General features: G+C 43.4%; 1 protein-coding gene across 1 annotated transcript in view; it reads right to left on the bottom strand.

Moving 5' to 3' along the window:
• The window catches only part of LOC124793741 (synaptic vesicular amine transporter), a 781,226-nt gene that overhangs the window by 88,660 nt on the left and 671,214 nt on the right, over positions 1–21,352 (bottom strand). The window contains exons 4-5 of the mRNA XM_047258044.1: positions 20,503–20,656; positions 15,000–15,058 (exon numbers count right to left, since the gene is read on the bottom strand). Of these exons, the coding sequence (XP_047114000.1) occupies positions 15,000–15,058; positions 20,503–20,656 (213 nt within the window). The remainder of the gene's footprint in view (positions 1–14,999; positions 15,059–20,502; positions 20,657–21,352) is intronic.

Raw genomic sequence — 21,352 nt, forward strand, 5'->3', positions numbered from 1 at the left:
AGACATGCAGGGGTGTACGTGCACCAATCATAATCCCACCCCACACCATCAAACCACGACCTCCATACAGGTCCCTGTTAAGGACGTTAAGGGGTTGGTATCTGGTTCCTGTTTCACAGCAGATGAAAACCCTGCGAGAATCACTGTTCAGACTACACCTGGACTCATCCGTGAACATAGCCTGGGACCACTGTTGCAATGACCATGTACTGTGTTCTTGATACCAGGCTTTACGGACTCTCCTGTGAGCAGGGGTTAGTGGAATGCACCTTGCAGGTCTCCGGGCGAATAAACCATGTCTGTTCAGTCGTCTGTAGACTTTGTGTCTGGAGACATCTGTACCTGTGGCAGCGGTAAGGTCCCGAGTAAGGCTACTTGCAGTACCCCGTGGCTGTCTGCGGGCACTGATGGTGAGATATCGGTCTTCTTGTGGTGTTGTACACAGTGGACGTCCCGAACTGTAGCGGCTGGACACGTTTCCTGTCTACTGGAATCATTGCCACAATCTTGAGTTCACACTTTGTGGCTCAGGGAGCGCCCGTGCTACGACCTGCTGTGTTTGACGAGCCTCCAGTCGCACTAGTATTCTACCCGTCATGACGTCATCAATATGTGTTCTTTGAGTCATTTTCACCAGTCACAATTAGCACGTCTGAAAACGTCTGCACACTTACTCACTGCACCGTACTCTGACATGCACCAACACACCTCTACGTATGTGGACTGCTGCCAGCACCACCGTGCGACGACCGCAGGTCAAATGCACCGCATGGTCATTCTCCGAGTTGATTTAAACCGACAAACCGCCCACCAGAGCGTTGTTTCACCATGTATCAGCATTACCCTTAATTTATGAGAATGAGTGTAGATGTAGTTAATCGTCGACAAGCATGACCACCACAAGCATATAGTTACCTCCTCACATCTGCACATGCCATCCTAAAAAAAGCAGTGGACACATTGCAACATTCTGCATCATCCTGCACCATTGACAGGCAAGTAGCAGTTGCCAAACTAGGGAATTATCGTCCTGTGCGTAGGCTCTCATTAATAGCACATCAGAAACAGTTGCATATAAAGCGGTTCCGTGGCCGGGAACTATAGAATTCTGATGAATGGCGTCGCATTGTGTTCAGCGGTGAATGGCGGTTCTGCACTAGCCTGGATGACCATCGTCGGGGAGTACGGCAGAGACCTGGCGAGCGGTCACATTGCACCACGCTGCAACTGGCGTCACGATGCGGGAGCCATCTGCTACGACCTCCGATTATGGCTGGCAGGGCTTGACGAAACTCTGATGGCACAATAGTACATCATCACGCGACAGTATCGTGGTGCAATTTTTAAAGACTGTAAGGTTTGTCCACGTATGGCTCGTGTGTCTACGAACTGTTTGTGTGATGTTGAGACACTCCTGCAGCCAGCAAGATCCTCAGATATGTCTCCAATAGAAGGTTTGTAGAAACACTTCAGACTTCAACTCCGCGCCAATACCAGTGTCCAGGAAACAACAGTCAATTACCACAGTTGTGGGTCAGCTTGCCTCACGACACGATGCAATGACTTTATGACACCCCTCCCAATCGAACGAGTGCATGCATTCATGGCATAAGGGTGTAACATAGTACCAATAAGTGTGCTCTTCCTACCAGATTCTTTGTAAATCTGGCACACTTTTGTAATTATTGCATTAACAGCAGATACCCTGTCAACTGTGTTGTTTTATTCAGGTTGCTCTCCCCGTCTTGATGCTCTACTTTTCTTGTCAGGAAGTGTAACTATGACAACAATCGAAGAGGAGAGCCACCAATTTATTCCCCCTGTTCTTAATTTCTTGTGTTCTGGTTGGCTTGTATTCATTCGCTTATACTTTTCGTATCCCAGTCCTCTGACAAATTGGCGACTGTTTGCATTGTGTCTTTAAAGTGCTAGTTTTGCTCCCGTATTGCTAGCCGGCTCGAGAAAGAGATTGTCTGTGGAAACACAGTATTATTGCTGCTAAGTGACTAAGACCTGGCAACATGATAGAAAACGTCTGACAAAGACTGGAGAGTTGCACAGGTCACACCAATATTCAAGAAAGGTAGTAGGAGTAATCCACTAAATTACAGGCCCATATCGTTAACGACGATATGCAGCAGGATTTTAGAACATATATTGTGCTCGAACATTATGAATTACCTCGAAGAAAACTGTCTATTGACACACAGTCAACATGGGTTTAGAAAACATCGTTCCTGTGAAACACAACTAGCTCTTTATTCACATGAAGTGTCGAGTGTTATTGACAAGGGATTTCAGAACGATTCCGTATTTCTGGATTACGGAAGGCTTCCGACACTGTACCACACAAGCGGTTCGTAGTGAAGTTGCGTGCTTAGGGAATATCGTCTCAGTTATGTGACTGGATTTGTTATTCCCTGTCAGAGAGGTCACAGTTCGTAATAATTGATGGAAAGTCATCGAGTAAAATAAGTGATTTCTGGCGTTCCCCAAGGTAGTGTTGTAGGCGCTTTGCTGTTCCTTATCTATATAAACAATTTGGGAGACAATCTGAGCAGCAGTCTTAGGTTGTTTGCCGATGACGCTGTCGTTTATCGACTAATAAAGTCATCAGAAGATCAAAACAAGCTGCAAAAAGATTTAGAAGAAATATCTGAATGGTGCGAAAAGTGACAGTTGACCCCATGTAACGAAAAGTGTTAGGTCATCCACATGAGTGCTAAAAGGAACCCGTTAAACTTCGGTTACACGATAAATCAGTCTAATATAAAAGCCGTAAATTCAACTAAATACCTAGGTATGACAATTACGAACAACTTAAATTGGAAGGAACACACAGAAAATGTTGTGGGGAAGGCTAACCAAGGACTGTGTTTTATTTACAGGACACTTAGAAAATGTAACAGACCTACTAAGGAGACTGCCTACACTACGCTTGTCCGTCCTCTTTTAGAATACTGCTGCGTGGTGCAGGATCCTTACCAGATAGGACTGACGGAGTACATCGAAAAAGTTGAAAGAAAGGCAGCACGTTTTGTGTTATCGCGAAATATGGGAGAGATGATACAGTATTTGGGCTGGACATCATTAAAAGAAAGGCGTTTTTCGTTGCGACGGAGTCTTCTCACGAAATTCCAATCACAAACTTTCTTCTCCAAATGCGAAAATATTTTGTTGACACCGACCTACATAGGGAAGAACGGTCACCACCATAAAATAAGGGAAATCAGAGCTCGTACGGAAAGATATAGGTGTTCATTCTTTCAGCGCGCTATACGAGATTGGAATAATAGAGAATTGTGAAGGTGGGTCGATGAACCCTCTGCCAGGCACTTAAATGTGAATTGCAGAGTATCCATGTAGATGTAGATGTAGAACTCTGTGGTTTCCATAATGAGATTTTCACTCTCCAGTGGAGTGTGCGCTGATATGAAAATACTGTATCATCTCTCCCATATTTCGCGATAACACAAAACGTGCTGCCTTTCTTTCAACTTTTTCGATGTAATGTGGAGGAGGCCCTTCCGGCAGCTATTGAACGCACTGGGTGTGACCGGCTGCAGATAGTAGCACATGTCGGAACGAATGACGCCTGCCGCTTGGGTTCTGAGGCCATCCTTGGTTCCTTCCGGCGGCTGGCTGATTTGGTGAAGACAACCAGCATCGCACGCGGAGTGCAAGCTGAGCTTAATATCTGCAGCATAGTGCCCAGAGTCGATCGCGGTCCTCTGGTTTGGAGCCGTGTGGAGGGTCTAAACCAGAGGCTCAGACGACTCTGCGACTATAATGGTTGCAAATTCATCGACCTCCGTTATTGGGTGGAGAACTGTAGGGCCCCCCTAGACAGGTCAGGCGTGCACTACACACCGGAAGCAGCTACTAGGGTAGCAGAGTACGTGTGGCGTGCACACGGGGGTTTTTTAGGTTAGAGGGACCCCCCCTTGGGCGAAACGATAAAATACCTGACGGCTTACCAGAGAGGACATTATCATCGTTGATAAAGAACGTCCGTCCTCAGAGACCAAAAACAGGAAAAGTTAACGTAATATTGGTAAACTGCAGGAGTATCCAGGGCAAGGTTCCTGAATTAGTATCTCTTATTGAAGGAAATAGTGCGCATATAGTATTAGGAACGGAAAGTTGGTTAAAACCGGAAGTGAACAGTAACGAAATCCTAGACACAGAATGGAATATATACCGCAAGGATAGGATAAACGCCAATGGTGGAGGAGTATTTATAGCAGTAAAGAATTCAATAATATCCAGTGAAGTTATTAGCGAATGCGAATGTGAAATAATCTGGGTTAAGTTAAGTATCAAAGGTGGGTCAGATATGATAGTCGGATGCTTCTATAGACCACCTGCATCAGCAACCGTAGTAGTTGAGCGCCTCAGAGAACCTGCAGAACGTCGTTGAAGAAGTTTCGTGATCATACTATTGTAATAGGGGGAGACTTCAATCTACCAGGTATAGAATGGGATAGTCACACAATCAGAACTGGAGCCGGGGACAGAGACTCTTGTGACATTATCCTGACTGCCTTGTCCGAGAATTACTTCGAGCAGATAGTTAGAGAACCAACTCGTGAAGCTAACGTTTTAGACCTCATAGCAACAAATAGACCGGAACTTTTCGACTCCGTGAATGTAGAAGAGGGTATCAGTGATCATAAGTCAGTGGTTGCATCAATGACTACAAGTGTAATAAGAAATGCCAAGAAATGAAGGAAAATATATTTGCTTAACAAGAGTGATAGGGCACAAATCGCGGAATATCTGAGTGACCACCATCAAACGTTCATTTCTGAGGAAGAGGATGTGGAACAAAAATGGAAAAAATTCAGAAATATCGTCCAGTACGCCTTAGATAAGTTCGTACCGACTAAGGTCCAAAGCGAGGGGAAAGATCCACCGTGGTATAACAATCATGTACGAAAGGTACTACGGAAACAAAGAAAGCTTCATCATAGGTTTAAGAGTAGTCGAATCATAGCTGATAAGGAAAAGCTGAACGAAGCGAAAAAGAGCGTAAAGAGAGCAATGAGAGAAGCATTCAACGAATTCGAACATAAAACATTGGCAAACAATCTAAACAAGAACCCTAAAAAGTTTTGGTCATATGTAAAATCGGTAAGCGGATCTAAATCCCCTATTCAGTCACTCGTTGACCACGATGGCACCGAAACAGAGGACGACCGAAGAAAGGCAGAAATACTGAATTCAGTGTTCCGAAACTGTTTCACTGCGGAAAATCGTAACACGGTCCCTGACTTCAGTCGTCGCACGGACGCCAAAATGGAAAATATTGAAATAAACGATATCGGAATTGAAAAACAACTGCTATCACTTAGTAGCGGAAAAGCATCCGGACCAGACGAGATACCCTTAAGATTCTACAGTGATTATGCTAAAGAACTTGCCCCCTTTCTATCAGCAATTTATCGTAGACCGCTGGAAGAACGTAAAGTACCTAGCGACTGGAAGAAAGCGCAGGTCGTTCCCATTTTCAAGAAGGGTCATAAATCAGATGCGAATAATTATAGGCCTATTTCGCTTACGTCAATCTGTTGTAGAATAATGGAACATGTTTTGTGTTCTCGTATTATGACGTTCTTAGATAATACAAATCTCCTTCATCATAACCAACATGGATTCCGCAAACAGAGATCATGTGAAACTCAGCTCGCCCTATTTGCCCAAGAAATTCACAGTGCCGTAGACACTGGCGAGCAGATTGATGCCGTATTCCTGGACTTCAGGAAGGCATTTGATACGGTTCCGCACTTACGTTTAGTGAAAAAAATACGAGCTTACGGAATATCGGACCAGGTTTGTGATTGGATTCAGGATTTCCTAGAAGAAAGAACACAACATGTCATTCTTAACGGTTCAAAATCTGCAGATGTAGAGGTAATTTCGGGAGTACCGCAGGGAAGCGTGATAGGACCTTTATTGTTTACAATATACATAAATGACTTAGTTGACAACATCGGTAGCTCCGTGAGGCTATTTGCAGATGACACGGTTGTCTACAAGAAAGTAGCAACATCAGAAGACTCGTACGTACTCCAGGAGGACCTGCAGAGGATTAATGCATGGTGCGACAGCTGGCAGCTTTCCCTAAACGTAGATAAATGTAATATAATGCGCATACATAGGGGCAGAAATCCATTCCAGTACGATTATGCCATAGGTGGTAAATCATTGGAAGCGGTAACGACCGTAAAATACTTAGGAGTTACTATCCGGAGCGATCTGAAGTGGAATGATCACATAAAACAAATAGTGGGAAAAGCAGGCGCCAGGTTGAGATTCATAGGAAGAATTCTAAGAAAATGTGACTCATCGACGAAAGAAGTAGCTTACAAAACGCTTGTTCGTCCGATTCTTGAGTATTGCTCATCAGTATGGGACCCTTACCAGGTTGGATTAATAGAAGAGATAGACATGATCCAGCGAAAAGCAGCGCGATTCGTCATGGGGACATTTAGTCAGCGCGAGAGCGTTACGGAGATGCTGAACAAGCTCCAGTGGCGGACACTTCAAGAAAGGCGTTACGCAATACGGAGAGGTTTATTATCGAAATTACGAGAGAGCACATTCCGGGAAGAGATGGGCAACATATTACTACCGCCCACATATATCTCGCGTAATGATCACAACGAAAAGATCCGAGAAATTAGAGCAAATACGGAGACTTACAAGCAGTCGTTCTTCCCACGCACAATTCGTGAATGGAACAGGGAAGGGGGGATCAGATAGTGGTACAATAAGTACCCTCCGCCACACACCGTAAGGTGGCTCGCGGAGTATAGATGTAGATGTAGATGTAGATGAAACTTCCTGGCAGATTGAAACTGTGTGCAACACCGAGACTCGAACTCGGGACCTTTACCTTTCACGGGCAAATGCTCTATCGACTGAGCTACTCAAGCACGACTCACGACCCGTCCTTACAGCTTCAATTCCGCCAGTACCTCGTCTACGACCTTCTAAAGTTCACAGTAGCTCTTCTGCGAAGGCAATGGTCCCAAGTTCGAGTCTCGGTCCGGCACACAGTTATAATCTGCCAGGAAGTTTGATATCAACGCGCACTCCTCTGCAAAGTGAAAATCTTATTCTGGAAACGTCCCACCAGCTGTGGCTAAGCCATGTCTCCGCAATATCCTTTCTTCCAGGAGTGCTCGGCACGGTAGCGTGTTCGGTCAGAGGGTTAGCCGCCATGTGTAGTAAAAAAAAACTGAGTTAATGGAACGACTATGAACTTGAACAAGCGTCGTGGGGCGATCGCTGCAAACAAATAGAACAAACAATCACGAAAGAAATAAGGTTAAAAAGAAAAAGAAAAAGTCGATAGAGTACTTGCCCACGAAAAGTTCGCGTCTCGGTCTGGCACATAGTTTAATCTACCAAGAAGTTTTAACTCTGTGATTGTTGTCTTACTTTCTGCAGTGACACATAATTGTCCTGCTAAATTCATTTGATTTTATCTTGGGGTTTCAATTAAGTGTGCTGAATGAACACTTAAGTTGGTCATCGATTTATCAGATAGATAATGTTGAGTACAGGAAAGCTTTTCCACGTAGTCTTCTCCTTCTTCTTCTTCTTCTTCTTCTTCGTTGATTGTTCATGTTCTCTGCAGACTGAAGCAGTGTTAGTGAAAGTTGTGGCTGGAAGCTCTTTCTGACGCCACCACACCGCCAGGACAGAATTTGTGTGCCACATCTGCATGAGTCCGGAGAAAATTAAGTGTGAGAGCGTGGTCTGAATGTTTGCATAGTGTGTATCATGTGGGTATCTGCCGGGCACTTACCTAGATGGGTGTGGCAAACCACGTAAAGACCACAGTCAGAATGGCTAGCTAAGGAGGCCCATCAACTTGGGGCAGTATCGCGTCCTCAGTTCCAGAGGTGGGGCGTTAACGTATTCAGCTGTCCGGTTGGGACGAGGTTGTTCTACGCAGTAACAACAATAAATTTCATTGTTTACATTGAAAACCGTCTGCCTTAACCACCAATAGTACAATTAGTGAGTTAGAAAACTGCAGGTGTTCGCTGGCTCTGTGTTAAGGTAGACACGCTGTTGAGGAAAGACTGATTTAGCTGTCCGCTCCAATCTCACGGACGACTAACTTTTTACCTTTTCTGTTGTAGTGCCAGAAACGACGAGATTTAATATCACTAAGAAAATCCCATCAAAATGATTCTTATTCCATTCAGTATCGTAATACTTGTGAAGGGATGGAAGGTTTGGGATTAACGTCCCTTCCGCACTGTGATCATTTGGGATGAAGCACAAGCTCGGATTGGTTCAAGGATGGAGAAGGAAATCAGCAGCACCCTTTCAAAGGAGTTATCCAGAATTTGCCTTGGTCGATTCAAACAAATCACGGGAAACCTGATCTGGTCGGCGGAAGTGGATTTCAACCGTCATCTTCTCGAATACGGAGTCCATGTTGTTAAGACTGCACCACCTCACTGGGTAATAAACAAATGATGTTGCAGAATTGCTAAGTTGGTAATGCCATATGTTTCTTACTTCTGTTGACATATTTTTTTTGTAAATTTGTGATTTGAGTGATGAAACTGTGGCACTGAAGAATTTGTTCTCTGTTTTTTTTTTTTTTTTTTTTTTTTTTTTTTTTTTTTTTTTTTTTAATGCATCTACTCCTACTGCCACACTACCATATTCATGTAGGTCTGTAATGCTACTGGAGTATGACACAGGTCTTCACAGATCGTTTAGAGATCAAAATTGCGCAATAGCTTAGTATATCGTGACGATTTCGACACCATCATGTTACAGATACTTAATGTTAAATGAAGATAGGCTTACGTCATAAGGCTATCGTGATAAGTTGTAATTCATTTCTGTTAAAGTGATGGGCGCCGTACAGCGTTAATTGTTACTTTATTGAACAAAATGTAAAAAAATATGAGAGAAGTAATAGTCAACAATATATCATCTCAAATTATCTAAAACAGTTTGATCATGCTCAGGCACTTTTTCAATTCCACGTCTGTAAAAACCTACTTCTTCAAAGTTTAACTCATTTGCTTCAGCAAAGAACTATTCTTGATGGCTGTTCGATAAGGAGCAAGAAAGGTAAACATATGAGGGTGCACCATTAGAAGAATAAGTGGTGTGGAGGATGGCTTCCCAACGAAGCTACTGGACAGCTTCTTTTATGAAATCAGCAGAGTGCAGGCAGCTTACCGTGCAGCAGCAACACTTGATATATACTTCTTGATCGTTTTTCTTGTATTGCGCCTGCAGGATGCCTCGGTTGTTGCAACAGATATTAACTGGGATGAGCACACCCCTGGGATGCCCTTTGTAACACAAAACACCTTCTTGTGCCACCAGATGGATTGCATTTCATTTGTGGACTCACACTTTCCTTTGCCTGAGAAGCTTTTTGTTAGGATTCAGTCATTATTTTCTTTTCATGAAGTTAACATACGTTAGTTCAGATCCTCTTCCGGTAATCTAGAGTTAGGCTTTGTGTGTTTTCCTTAAAGTTATTAAGACATATAATGGGATAATTCCTTTGAAAGGGTACAGGTGATTCACATTCCAGTGTTTCTGAATCCAAGTTTTGGCTTCGTCAGTAGCGATTTCGTGATCAGTTGTAACTTTAAACCCAATCTTACTGCCTTTCCTTTTTCTCCAACATTGCCCACTGAGTGCAAGTATCGCACAAAGTCTAAATAGTCACAGTTCATGCCTATTATAGGGATCAGTGACGTGACCCTTAGAGATAAACTGTAAGAAACGTCTTTCCTGAATGCGATGACTAATTCATCTCAAAACGATCCTGCTTGAATCGAGAAAACTACTTTCTACGGTGATTTCTTTGATGGCCTTGACATATGTTTCCAGCTGCCTACACTGCCTTCAAACCTCTATTAAATCCAAAGAGAACAAAATGTCACATATGTTAGACACTTTTTTGTTTTACGCTTCGTTTCCTAACTTTTAAATTACAGTCTTCATAACATTCAAATATGCAACATCTGATAAGTCACCACACTTCAACTAAAAATGAAGATTGATGAATTCACTTATTAATAACATAGGCAAAACAGAATCATCACGAACTTATGCACGAAAATATTAGTTTGCGTAAGAACAAGCTAAACAAAATCGCCACGAACTTGTGCCCCAAGATACTTTATTCAGGTCAGTTTTACCCACGGTGATAGGTTACATATTTTAATATTCCTCACGTCATATGTTGCCTGAGCAATTGTGACAACTCTGTAGTTACTGAAAGATGTTCACTCGGTTTATCAAAGATATTTCGCGCTGAAAACCAAACTACAGTATTAAATAATATGCAATATTAAATAATTTTGTGCATGCCAATGCGAGTGCAGACACGTGCACTGTAAGCCTTATGTTAGCTGCCCGAGGGTAGCTTGCTGCAGCGGGCGGAAACTCCCGATCACAAGTTGTTCTGATTTTGACAGACAGCCCCAAGCTCTTTCACGGAGATGTTCTGCAAAGTTTTGCTTTTACTGTCAGGTTAGAATATGAAGTAAACTATCTTTGAACTTTCATCAGACGATACTTTTACCAGAGAGGTGACATGCAGGTTAAAAAATAAAGGAAGGAGTGGTTCCGATATCTCGGCTTTGAGGTTATACTGCTCGCCGTTTACCACTAAATTACAAACACGTACAGCATCAGAACACTTCAAGTGAAAGACAACGCTTGCTGTATAGACTTCAGAATTCCTCAGTTGTCAGTAGGTGGAAACGACACCCACATGATTTCAGTGATTTCAAAATCAAGTCGAATGTACACATTGGGTAACCGAGTAAGCTGGTGAATGGCGGTGCGGTTGAACAAGGAAATGAATACATTGAACAGGCTGTAATCCACCACTAACGACTCAGAATTCTTACCCAGCTTTGAACATCATTCATCGCGACAGAATTATGACACAGCCACATGCGAAGCTGGGTACTGGATTGATGCTTAGACTGGTAAGCCTAAGGCCTTGTTTCGATTATCATTACTCTTGACCATTTTTAAGAAGGATGAACAGACTCTTTTCATCTCTGATAACGCCAGATGAAGAACATAGCGATGCACTGTGGCTCCAAATCCACTTTATACATGATGTTCCTTCGCTACTGACTAGAGCAGAGTCGGTTTAGGTATGGCCATTACAGAGTCGGAAGTTATGGCAAGTGGAAACAGTGACCAATAAGCTTTCTCACATTCGAAGTGTTAATTTATTTAATGATCTAATCATCATGTAAGGCCATAGGGGACAAATTTCCTATTTAGTTTGAAACTGAGTTGTGGAAAATAATAGTTCAGGAATGAGATTCCAACTAGGATCTCCCCTTTTGTGAGATTTGACACTTTCGGGACGACTTAGTTCCATCGTTTCTTTGCTTAGCAAATATTCCAGAATTATCACACCATGCCACTTCTTGCTACTGATGAAAAAGAATTCGTGCTAGACAACAACGATGATACGTGCGGGTTCAATTCCCAGTAAGCGAATAAATTTTTGTCACTTTATTTCTAGTTCAAAAATTCATACTTCTCGCTACCAGTGAAAGAAACCAATATAGAACATATCGATATTGGTGTCTAACATTTGATTTTGCCTAGTTAACAGTCCGATTAAATCTAGGTTACAATCCCCTTGCAACACAAAACATTATGTTCCGTCATTTCAAGTTTAAACATGCACACGTTCTGTCAGTTGTGAATGAGACTATAATTAACATCTTTCATGGCTAGTTATAAACAACTGTAGCTCGTGAATAGAAGTCTTGACTCATTATACAAATTCCTGTCATGTAACTTCAACTTCGGACTGATACTGGCCAAATATTTGAATTTCTCGTCCTTTTATGCCTAGTCAGCTATGACGCTTGGTGTTGTGTTCGAATGTCAGTCAGACAAGAAAGCTTTGCTTATTTAGTATTTGCTGTAGGTGTTGGATTTGAATCCATATCCAGAGCAAAGGAGTCATGACATTTAAAGTTCAAACATGTAAACAGCTAGCTGTTTGTGAATACCTTAGATATTTAGTGTCACTTTGCAATGACAACTAGAACGAAGGGGACTTTCCAACATCACATAGATCCACATGCCATTATGAGTACAGTGAAATTACTAGTGATAATCTGTTGATGCTGAGCTTTCCAGAGAACGCTTGACGCTGTTGATCACGGTTTTCCTGCGTGATTACTTCATTAACCAGTTAATGCAGAACCACTCGTCTAGATAACGACGGTTAACAGATAGGTGGAAAACCTTTTAGATTGCAATCATATTTCCAATTATCACAGAAGTTTGGGTGTACACGTTTCGCAAAATCTCTTAAAAATAGTGTTGACTAAAGATTACTTAATGATTTATGTGATAGGGTATGTCCGCCTGCTGAGCTGGGTGGTAATGTGCTCGCCTTCCATGCAAGCGGACCCGAGTTCGATTCCCGGCCGGGTTAGAGATTTTCTCTGCTCGGGGGCTGGATGTTGTGTCATCATCACTTCATCCTCATCACCGGCGCGCAAGTCGCCCAATGTGTTGTCGACTGAAATAAGACTTGCACTTGGCGGCCGAACTTCCCCTGATAGGGCCTCCCGGCCATTTAACTTCATTATGTGATAAGTTTATGGATTTCACTTGTCTCATATACTAATGAGAGTCACATATTGGAATAAATTTGAGTTTGCAAGCGTGCAGGACTGTCTCATCTCTTGTAAAGTGTTTCCTGATATTTGCAGTATCGTGGTGTTGATTTACACTCCTGGAAATTGAAATAAGAACACCGTGAATTCATTGTCCCAGGAAGGGGAAACTTTATTGGCACATTCCTGGGGTCAGATACATCACATGATCACACTGACAGAACCACAGCCACATAGACACAGGCAACAGAGCATGCACAATGTCGGCACTAGTACACTGTATATCCACCTTTCGCAGCAATGCAGGCTGCTATTCTCCCATGGAGACGATCGTAGAGATGCTGGATGTAGTCCTGTGGAACGGCTTGCCATGCCATTTCCACCTGGCGCCTCAGTTGGACCAGCGTTCGTGCTGGACGTGCAGACCGCGTGAGACGACGCTTCATCCAGTCCCAAACATGCTCAATGGGGGACAGATCCGGAGATCTTGCTGGCCAGGGTAGTTGACTTACACCTTCTAGAGCACGTTGGGTGGCACGGGATACATGCGGACGTGCATTGTCCTGTTGGAACAGCAAGTTCCCTTGCCGGTCTAGGAATGGTAGAACGATGGGTTCGATGACGGTTTGGATGTACCGTGCACTATTCAGTGTCCCCTCGACGATCACCAGTGGTCCATTCGTCCCTCCATTCACGCCTGTCGCGACAGCACTGGAGGCGGGCTGCACGATATTGGGGCGTGAACGGAAGATGGCCTAACGGTGTGCGGGACCGTAGCCCAGCGTCATGGAGACGGTTGCGAATGGTCCTCGCCGATACCCCAGGAGCAACAGTGTCCCTAATTTGCTGGGAAGTGGCGGTGCGGTCCCCTACGGCACTGCGTAGGATCCTACGGTCTTGGCGTGCATCCGTGCGTCGCTGCGGTCCGATCCCTGGTCGACGGGCACGTGCACCTTCCGCCGACCACTGGCGACAACATCGATGTACTGTGGAGACCTCACGCCCCACGTGTTGAGCAATTCGGCGGTACGTCCACCCGGCCTCCCGCATGCCCACTATACGCCCTCGCTCAAAGTCCGTCAACTGCACATACGGTTCACGTCCACGCTGTCGCGGCATGCTACCAGTGTTAAAGACTGCGATGGAGCTCCGTATGCCACGGCAAACTGGCTAACACTGACGGCGGCGGTGCACAAATGCTGCGCAGCTAGCGCCATTCGACGGCCAACACCGCGGTTCCTGGTGTGTCCGCTGTGCCGTGCGTGTGATCATTGCTTGTACAGCCCTCTCGCAGTGTCCGGAGCAAGTATGGTGGGTCTGACACACCGGTGTCAATGTGTTCTTTTTTCCATTTCCAGGAGTGTATATCTGGATTCCCTGCCGTACAGTGCAGTGTTCCCTAGTGGTCACTTACGGTAACCGTTATGTATAGTCTAAGGACTGTGATGAAAAGAGATTGGAGGATCTTCAAGAAAGTTACATTATGTGGGCTGCATGCGAATCAGGTGGCGCGGAATTCGGGTCGTTTGGATACTTTTCAGGATGATAGTATATTATGGCAAATTGGATTCGCAACAGCCGTATATACTATAATGTTCGCAATGGTTATGTAATGGTGCGTATCCAATTGTATTTTCAGTTTATGGCACCAAAGTCCACAGATAAAATACCATTGTAATACCTGTTCAACAAGTGAGAAACTGAACACCTATTTTGGGAACCGTAATGGTACAATACATCCATCATACCTAGGTAATACTATAAAACATGGAGCCGTCATCTTGGAAAACTGCAGCTCAATCAGTGAAAATCTGTGTAAACTGTTTGTCGTCTACTACCATTACTCTTTCCAGGATAGTCAGACAGAGCGGATCTATATTCAACACATGTACAACACATTCTTCGTTAATTGTGTTTGTCAACCCTTCTATGTCAAAATGTGTGATTGGTAAGATGATGTACTAAATAACTAAATCGAAACATAGATGGGTCACCATATTCTGCAGAATTCTGCCGTAATGTTTCAGCTGATATGTTTATCCCATTCTTAAAATCTAGAAACACCTATGCACCAAGAGTTGCTCCTTACACAAAGAGCAGACATAGTATTATGAAATGATTCTGCGTATTTGAATCGCTACAAGACAAATATCAACTGTTTATTCTGACGCTTAGAGTAGCAGGAGAAAAGGCGATGCTTTTATGCACAATTTGATCACAATGCAAAGCATACTTTAATTAGGCAAAAATAATGGTGCAGACACGTCGCTGTAATCTCTCAGATATAGTTGTAAAATTTTAAAGTTAATTTAGATTATCCATTAGGCATGTACTTACTCAAGGTAGAAATAAACATTATGATGAAACCAGTGAACATGGGAATGCTGTATCCAATCCTGAAACAGAAAAAAATTATCAGAACGTAAGAAAGCGGTAGCCGTCGATGTGAAAGGAGATTAGTATTGCTAATAGAAGGGCAACAAATAGTAATTATAGGTCTCGTAAAGATGGAACTATGTAGCTAAAGAGTCACTAAAAAAAGACATTGAGAGTCTCCGGGCTGTTATGGAACATACTCATCATGTTTAGACAGAAACGTCTACTGTGTTTAGATGTTGGTAACTGAATGCAGAGTTTTAAATAAATCAGAAGTTTTAGTATAAGAAATTCTTAGTATTTTGTAAAATTTAAATAAAAATATTGTCTCTGGTCACATGTCGTACTTATTTTCTCCGTATTTACGAGATAAATCTGGAAGTACCGCTTTTTTTAAAAATGCAAAATGCATTTCATTCTTGTGATAGACCAGGCATGTTTCGGTACCTACATACCACAGCCTGTCGGTATTTGTTTATTTATTTGGAAAAAAATTATAATACAATGGATACTGATATGGGACCCCTGTAGTTGACTGTCGCCATGAACACATTTTGTAGTTTCAAAACATAAATAAATAAGTAGGTAACCAGGAAAGACAATGTATAGCTGTAGAAAGAAGGACCAATTTTGCTTTGCAGAAGGAAGATTTCGAGAACAAAAATTTTGTGTGTGTTATTTCTAACGTCATCTAACAAGACAGGAAAGGAGACGTTTATGTTATTACTAATAACAAATTACTTATCTGTATCTCCATCTTTAGGGCTCACAGATATCTATGGCGAATTACATCGTGGCCTACTGAACTGGTGCACTCTACGGAGGTTATAGTGATAAGCAAACGGCAAAGATAGACGTATTTCAGAGTGAAACACATTGCAGCAAAACTGTCTACAGCACGGTTAAACAAGTTAATTTCATGTAGATAAACGAGTATTCGTCGCCAAACAGAGATGCAGACCTAATAAAATACAAATATTTAACAAAATCATAGTTCTTTAAAAATAAAAGTTCACTTGGGATTCCTATTTCTTTACTACGACGACATCCTTACAGTGCGAGTGCCACAAGAATGATCGGATCATTCAAAAGCAGTGACACCATTTTGTACTATCGCAAAACTGGCATATGACTCACCTAACGGGAGAAAAATCTTTGTCTAACTAATATTGGTGTTAGGGTTTGTGCGAAGCTGATGGTTGCAATACGCTGTAAGTGGCGTAAAAAATGCAACGTCTCTATTGGCTATAGCTTGTGGGTCACCTGTGTGTAGGCAGAAGAAACATGATTACAACGTTATCTCTAGCTGAAGTTCTAGCTTGCACAGATTTGGTACGTATTGATTGTCCGTCTAATATTAATAGCACCTTTCTCTTACATCCAGATTTTACAGTTTTGATGAAGCGCTCCATCCACTGAACAGACAATTCACTAGTCATCCAACTGCTGTCTGAAGTAGGGTAATTTCAAGACGGGTGGAGCTACAGGTTTCAAATCATCATAAAATGGTATTTCTTAAATTGAGGCACATACTCACACAGCAGGAGCAACAAACAGATATGTTATTTGTTCCCCTTTCTGCGCCAGTTATTGCGCCTACTTTTTGTTTCCCGCTTCGTGTTTTTGAGGTTTCTGTACCGTGGATAGGCAAATGTCGTCCATACTGAATAACCGCATAGCCTAAACATCATGTTTGTTCACTAAATAAGGAAAAACTTGAAAAAAATTTCATGACAGCTTCTTCGTTGAAGCCAAATGCTCTAGCTGTCGAAGTAGCTTCTGGTTGGCACAAACATAATTCAAGGTGCCCAAACGTGAAGCTGTAATACTGTTGTTTACGTGCCGTCCTATTTTTAAATCTGTGTACTCCCATTTGCTTGAGCCAAATCAAAGGCTAACCTTTACAGTTCGAGGACCTCCAGACATGAGGGACTCAAGTAGCAGAATGTGATCCACTAGTTCATCCTCAAGCTTCACAGGTAGGCCTGTGCTATGTCCTAATTTCTTCAACACATATGGTGGTACTGTTATTAGAATAATATTGTTAAAACATATGTAGTGACCATCGTTTTAAATTGTACCGTTGCAGTATATAGGTGGTTCTGAATAAGTTCGAAGGTTGTACAGTCCAGAATCGGTATGCCAATCAGGCAAAAACGCCTTGAGCATTGAGGCAATGATCCCACCGAAGTACCAGGTTGCCGGCCGCGGTGGTCTAGCGGTTCTAGGCGCTCAGTCCGGAACCGCGCGATTGCTACGGTCGCAGGTTCGAAACCTGCCTCGGGCATGGATGTGTGTGATGTCTTTAGGTTAGTTAGGTTTAAGTAGTTCTAAGTTCTAGGGGACTGATGACCACAGATCTTAAGTCCCATAGTGCTCAGAGACATTTGAAGTACCAGGTTGAAGGTACCAGCTTGGCAAAGACCATGCCCTGCTACGTGAAGAAGTCCGTAACTGCCTGCTGCACATTCTTGTCCGTCAGAAATCGTCGACCTTAGGTTTTTTTAAGGGACCAATGGCATGAAAATCGTATAATGGCATGTGGAAAGATCACCCGCGTCGTAATCGCGCTGCGTTGCATATACGCTGCAGCGACGCCTCCTCACGGAAACTTTGTGATCGCCTCTTATGTAAGAAAAGTAATGGTACAATTTTTTGTATAAGGGGATGACATACTTTTGAACTTATTGTTTACGGGGTATTGGTTAGGGCGATTGTAAAATTTTCTACGTTATATTATCCCTAAATAAGTGTAATTTCTCATTACATAAATTATAAATAACCTTTTCATACATGTGAGAGTACAATTCCACAAACAAATATTTATCACCTCAGGGCCTGAAATGAACCACTCCACGCCAGAATTCTCAACTGTCTGTCAAACTGCCGTGTATAATTTCTAGATACAGCATAGTACACGTTCTGTCAAACAGGCGTCCTCACAATGTACACTGTTTGCTAACTACGTTACTGGTACAGTTTACAAGGTAGTGCAATTTATAAGACATTCCCCTGTGTGCAGCTTTGTGATCATGGCTGCTGTCACCTTGGGACAACGAAGTGTCCGCACCATACTCAAAAAAATGGTTCAAATGGCTCTGAGCACTATAGGACTCAACTGCTGCGGTCATTAGTCCCCTAGAACTTAGAACTAGTCAAACCTAACTAACCTAAGGACATCACAAACATCCATGCCCGAGGCAGGATTCGAACTCGCGACCGTAGCGGTCTTGCGGTTCCAGACTGCAGCACCTTTAACCGCACGGCCACTTCGGCCGGCGCACCATACTCAGCGTGACGTATAATACACTACTGGCCATTAAAATTGCTACACCACGAAGATGACGTGCTACAGGCGCGAAATTTAACCGACAGGAAGAAGATGCTGTGATATTCAAATGATCAGCTTTCCAGAGCATTCACACAAGGTTGGCGCCGGTGCCGACACCTACAACGTGCTGACAGGAGGAAAGTTTCCAACCGATTTCTCATACACAAACAGCATTTGACCGGCGTTGCGTGGTGAAACGTTGTTGTGATGCCTCATGTAACGAGGAGAAATGCGTGCCATCACGTTTCCGACTTCGATAAAGGTGGGATTGTAGCCTATCGTGATTGCGGTTTTTCGTATCGCGACACTACTGCTCGCGTTGGTCGAGATCCAATGACTTAGCAGAATATGGAATCGGCCTCGTATCACTAGCAGTCGAGATGACAGGCATCATATCCGCATGGCTGTAACGGATCGTGCAGCCACGTCTCGATCCCTGAGTTATCAGATGTGGACGCTTGCAAGACAACAACCATCTGCACGAACAGTTCGACCACGTTTGCAGCAGCACGGACTATCAGTTCGGAGACCATGGCTGCGGTTATCCTTGACGCTGCATCACAGACAAGAGCGCTTTCGATGGTGTGCTCAACGACGAACCTGGGTGCACGAATGGCAAAACGTCATTTTTTCGGATGAATACAGATTCTGTTTACAGCATCATGATGATCGCATCCGTGTTTGGCGACATCGCAGTGAACGCACATTGGAAGCGTGTATACGTCACCGCCATACTAGCGTATCACCCGGCACAATGGTATGGGGTGTCATTGGTTACACGTCTCGGTCACCTCTTGTTCGCATTGACGGCACTTTGATCAGTCGTTACATTTCAGATGTGTTACGACCCGTGGCTCTACCCTTCATTCGATCCCTGCGAAACCCTACATTTCAGCAGGATAATGCACGACCGCATGTTGCAGGTCCTGTACGGGCCTTTCTGGATGCAGAATATGTTCGACTGCTGCCCTGGCCAGCACATTCTCCAGATCTCTCACCAACTGAAAACGTCTGGTCAATGGTGGCTGAGTAACTGGCTCTTCACAATACGCCAGTCACTACTCTTGATGATCTGTGGTATCGTGTTGAAGCTGCGTGGGCAGCTGTACCTGTACACGCCATCCAAGCTCTGTTTGACTCAATGCCCAGGCGCACCAAGCCCCTTATTACATCCAGAGGTGATTGTTCTGGCTACTGATTTCTCAGGATCTATGCCCCTTAATCAGTTCTAGTATAATATATTTGTCCAATGTATACCCGTTTATCATCTGCATTTCTTCTTGGTGTAGCAATTTTAATGGCCAGTAGTGTAAATGGCAACACTAGGCTACCGACGATTTCTACTGATAGACTCTAGTTTATGTTCCTGGTAACCTGAATGCGAGGGGCCAATTCATGGCACGAAAACACCCTCACCGCAACACGGAACTATCTTAGACCTAAAATACGCCCTCCACACGCTCCAGGCGAAACGCCTCAGTGGGCCTCATTGTACTCGACACCTAATATCATTTGGAAACAGGCAAAACCGCTTGTCTCTGGACCACGCTACGAGACGTTTGAGAAAAGTAATGAGATTGATTTTATCCACCAAAATTTTTATTTCGAGACACCAATATTGTTCCATTCAAAGCAGTTCCCTTCGGCAACTAAACTCCGGCGAAGTCGTTGTTTCCGGTCTGGGCAGCAGCACCGGAAAGCTTCAACTGGTAGGGCCTTCAACATGTCGGTCACATTCTTCTTAACGTTTTCCATAGTCCCGAAATGATGTCCTTTCAAGGCATTTTCAAATTTTCGGGAGAAGAAAAATGTCGCAAGGACTCAGATGAGCTGAATAGGGGGGTTGTAGAACAACGGAATGCCGTTTGAGGTAAAAAAAAAATACCGTGATGGAAGTGGTCGCGTGACATGGGGCGTTCTCATGATGCAGCATGCACTTGTCTGGTATGTCCGATTGGCACCAGGTCTACACCATCTACAGCGTTTAAATGAGACCAGAGGGCTCTTTTAAGTGGACAATGTAATTTCGCCAAAGGAAATTTTTTGTGGTATATAATCGCTTAAAAGATATGGCTGACAGCAATGTTTTTTTGCACGGGAGGCGGGCAGTGAGAGGATAGGGGAGGTGCTTACTTGTGAGTGAGCGGGCCGACGATGGGGTTGGCGAGCAGCTGGACGAAGGCCTTGGACGCGAACATCATGCCGACTGCCACCGTCTCCTCGATGAGGTCCTTGTGCCGCTGCCTGCGACGCTGCTCTTCGGGCGAGAGGGTCGTCGTCACGTTGTCTGCGGAGATAATAAAGTAGTTCCTCAGGGCAGCGTGTTAGGACCATCATTCTTCCTAAAATACAACAAAAACTTTCAAATGTTGTTAGTCAACGGAAAAGAATTCACTTTCCTGAAGGCAGGAGCAGTGCAGTCTCTGAAAAATCACGGAAACTCTCTTTAAGTAAAACAAATGAAATCCTCCAGGAAGTTTGCAAATTGTCAGTCTGTCTAGAAATATGAAGAAGAGCTTCATTTTCTTTGTAATCCATACAAATCATGACGAAAGTTTCCACATTTCACCTTCAAGACAAGAGGTAGGTCACTGTCTTCATAATATTTTTCCATCTGATACGGAACATGCATGTACTTAATATATAAAGGGGAAAGGTTGTTATCAAAAGTATCTAAAGATTCTTGCTTGAAATTTCTACATTCAGATGAAACAATGAAAAAAAAATTAATGAAAAATTGAATTCGTAACAAACGAAATATATTGTGGTGAACTGACTGTAATTCCTATCGTGAGAATGAATTATAGCGGCAGTACCCGCGCTGCAGATACACTCCTGGAAATTGAAATAAGAACACCGTGAATTCATTGTCCCAGGAAGGGGAAACTTTATTGAGACATTCCTGGGGTCAGATACATCACATGATCACACTGACAGAACCACAGGCACATAGACACAGGCAACAGAGCATGCACAATGTCGG

Source organism: Schistocerca piceifrons, chromosome 1 (genome assembly GCF_021461385.2).
Source record: "Schistocerca piceifrons isolate TAMUIC-IGC-003096 chromosome 1, iqSchPice1.1, whole genome shotgun sequence".
Taxonomy (NCBI): Eukaryota; Metazoa; Arthropoda; class Insecta; order Orthoptera; family Acrididae; genus Schistocerca; species Schistocerca piceifrons.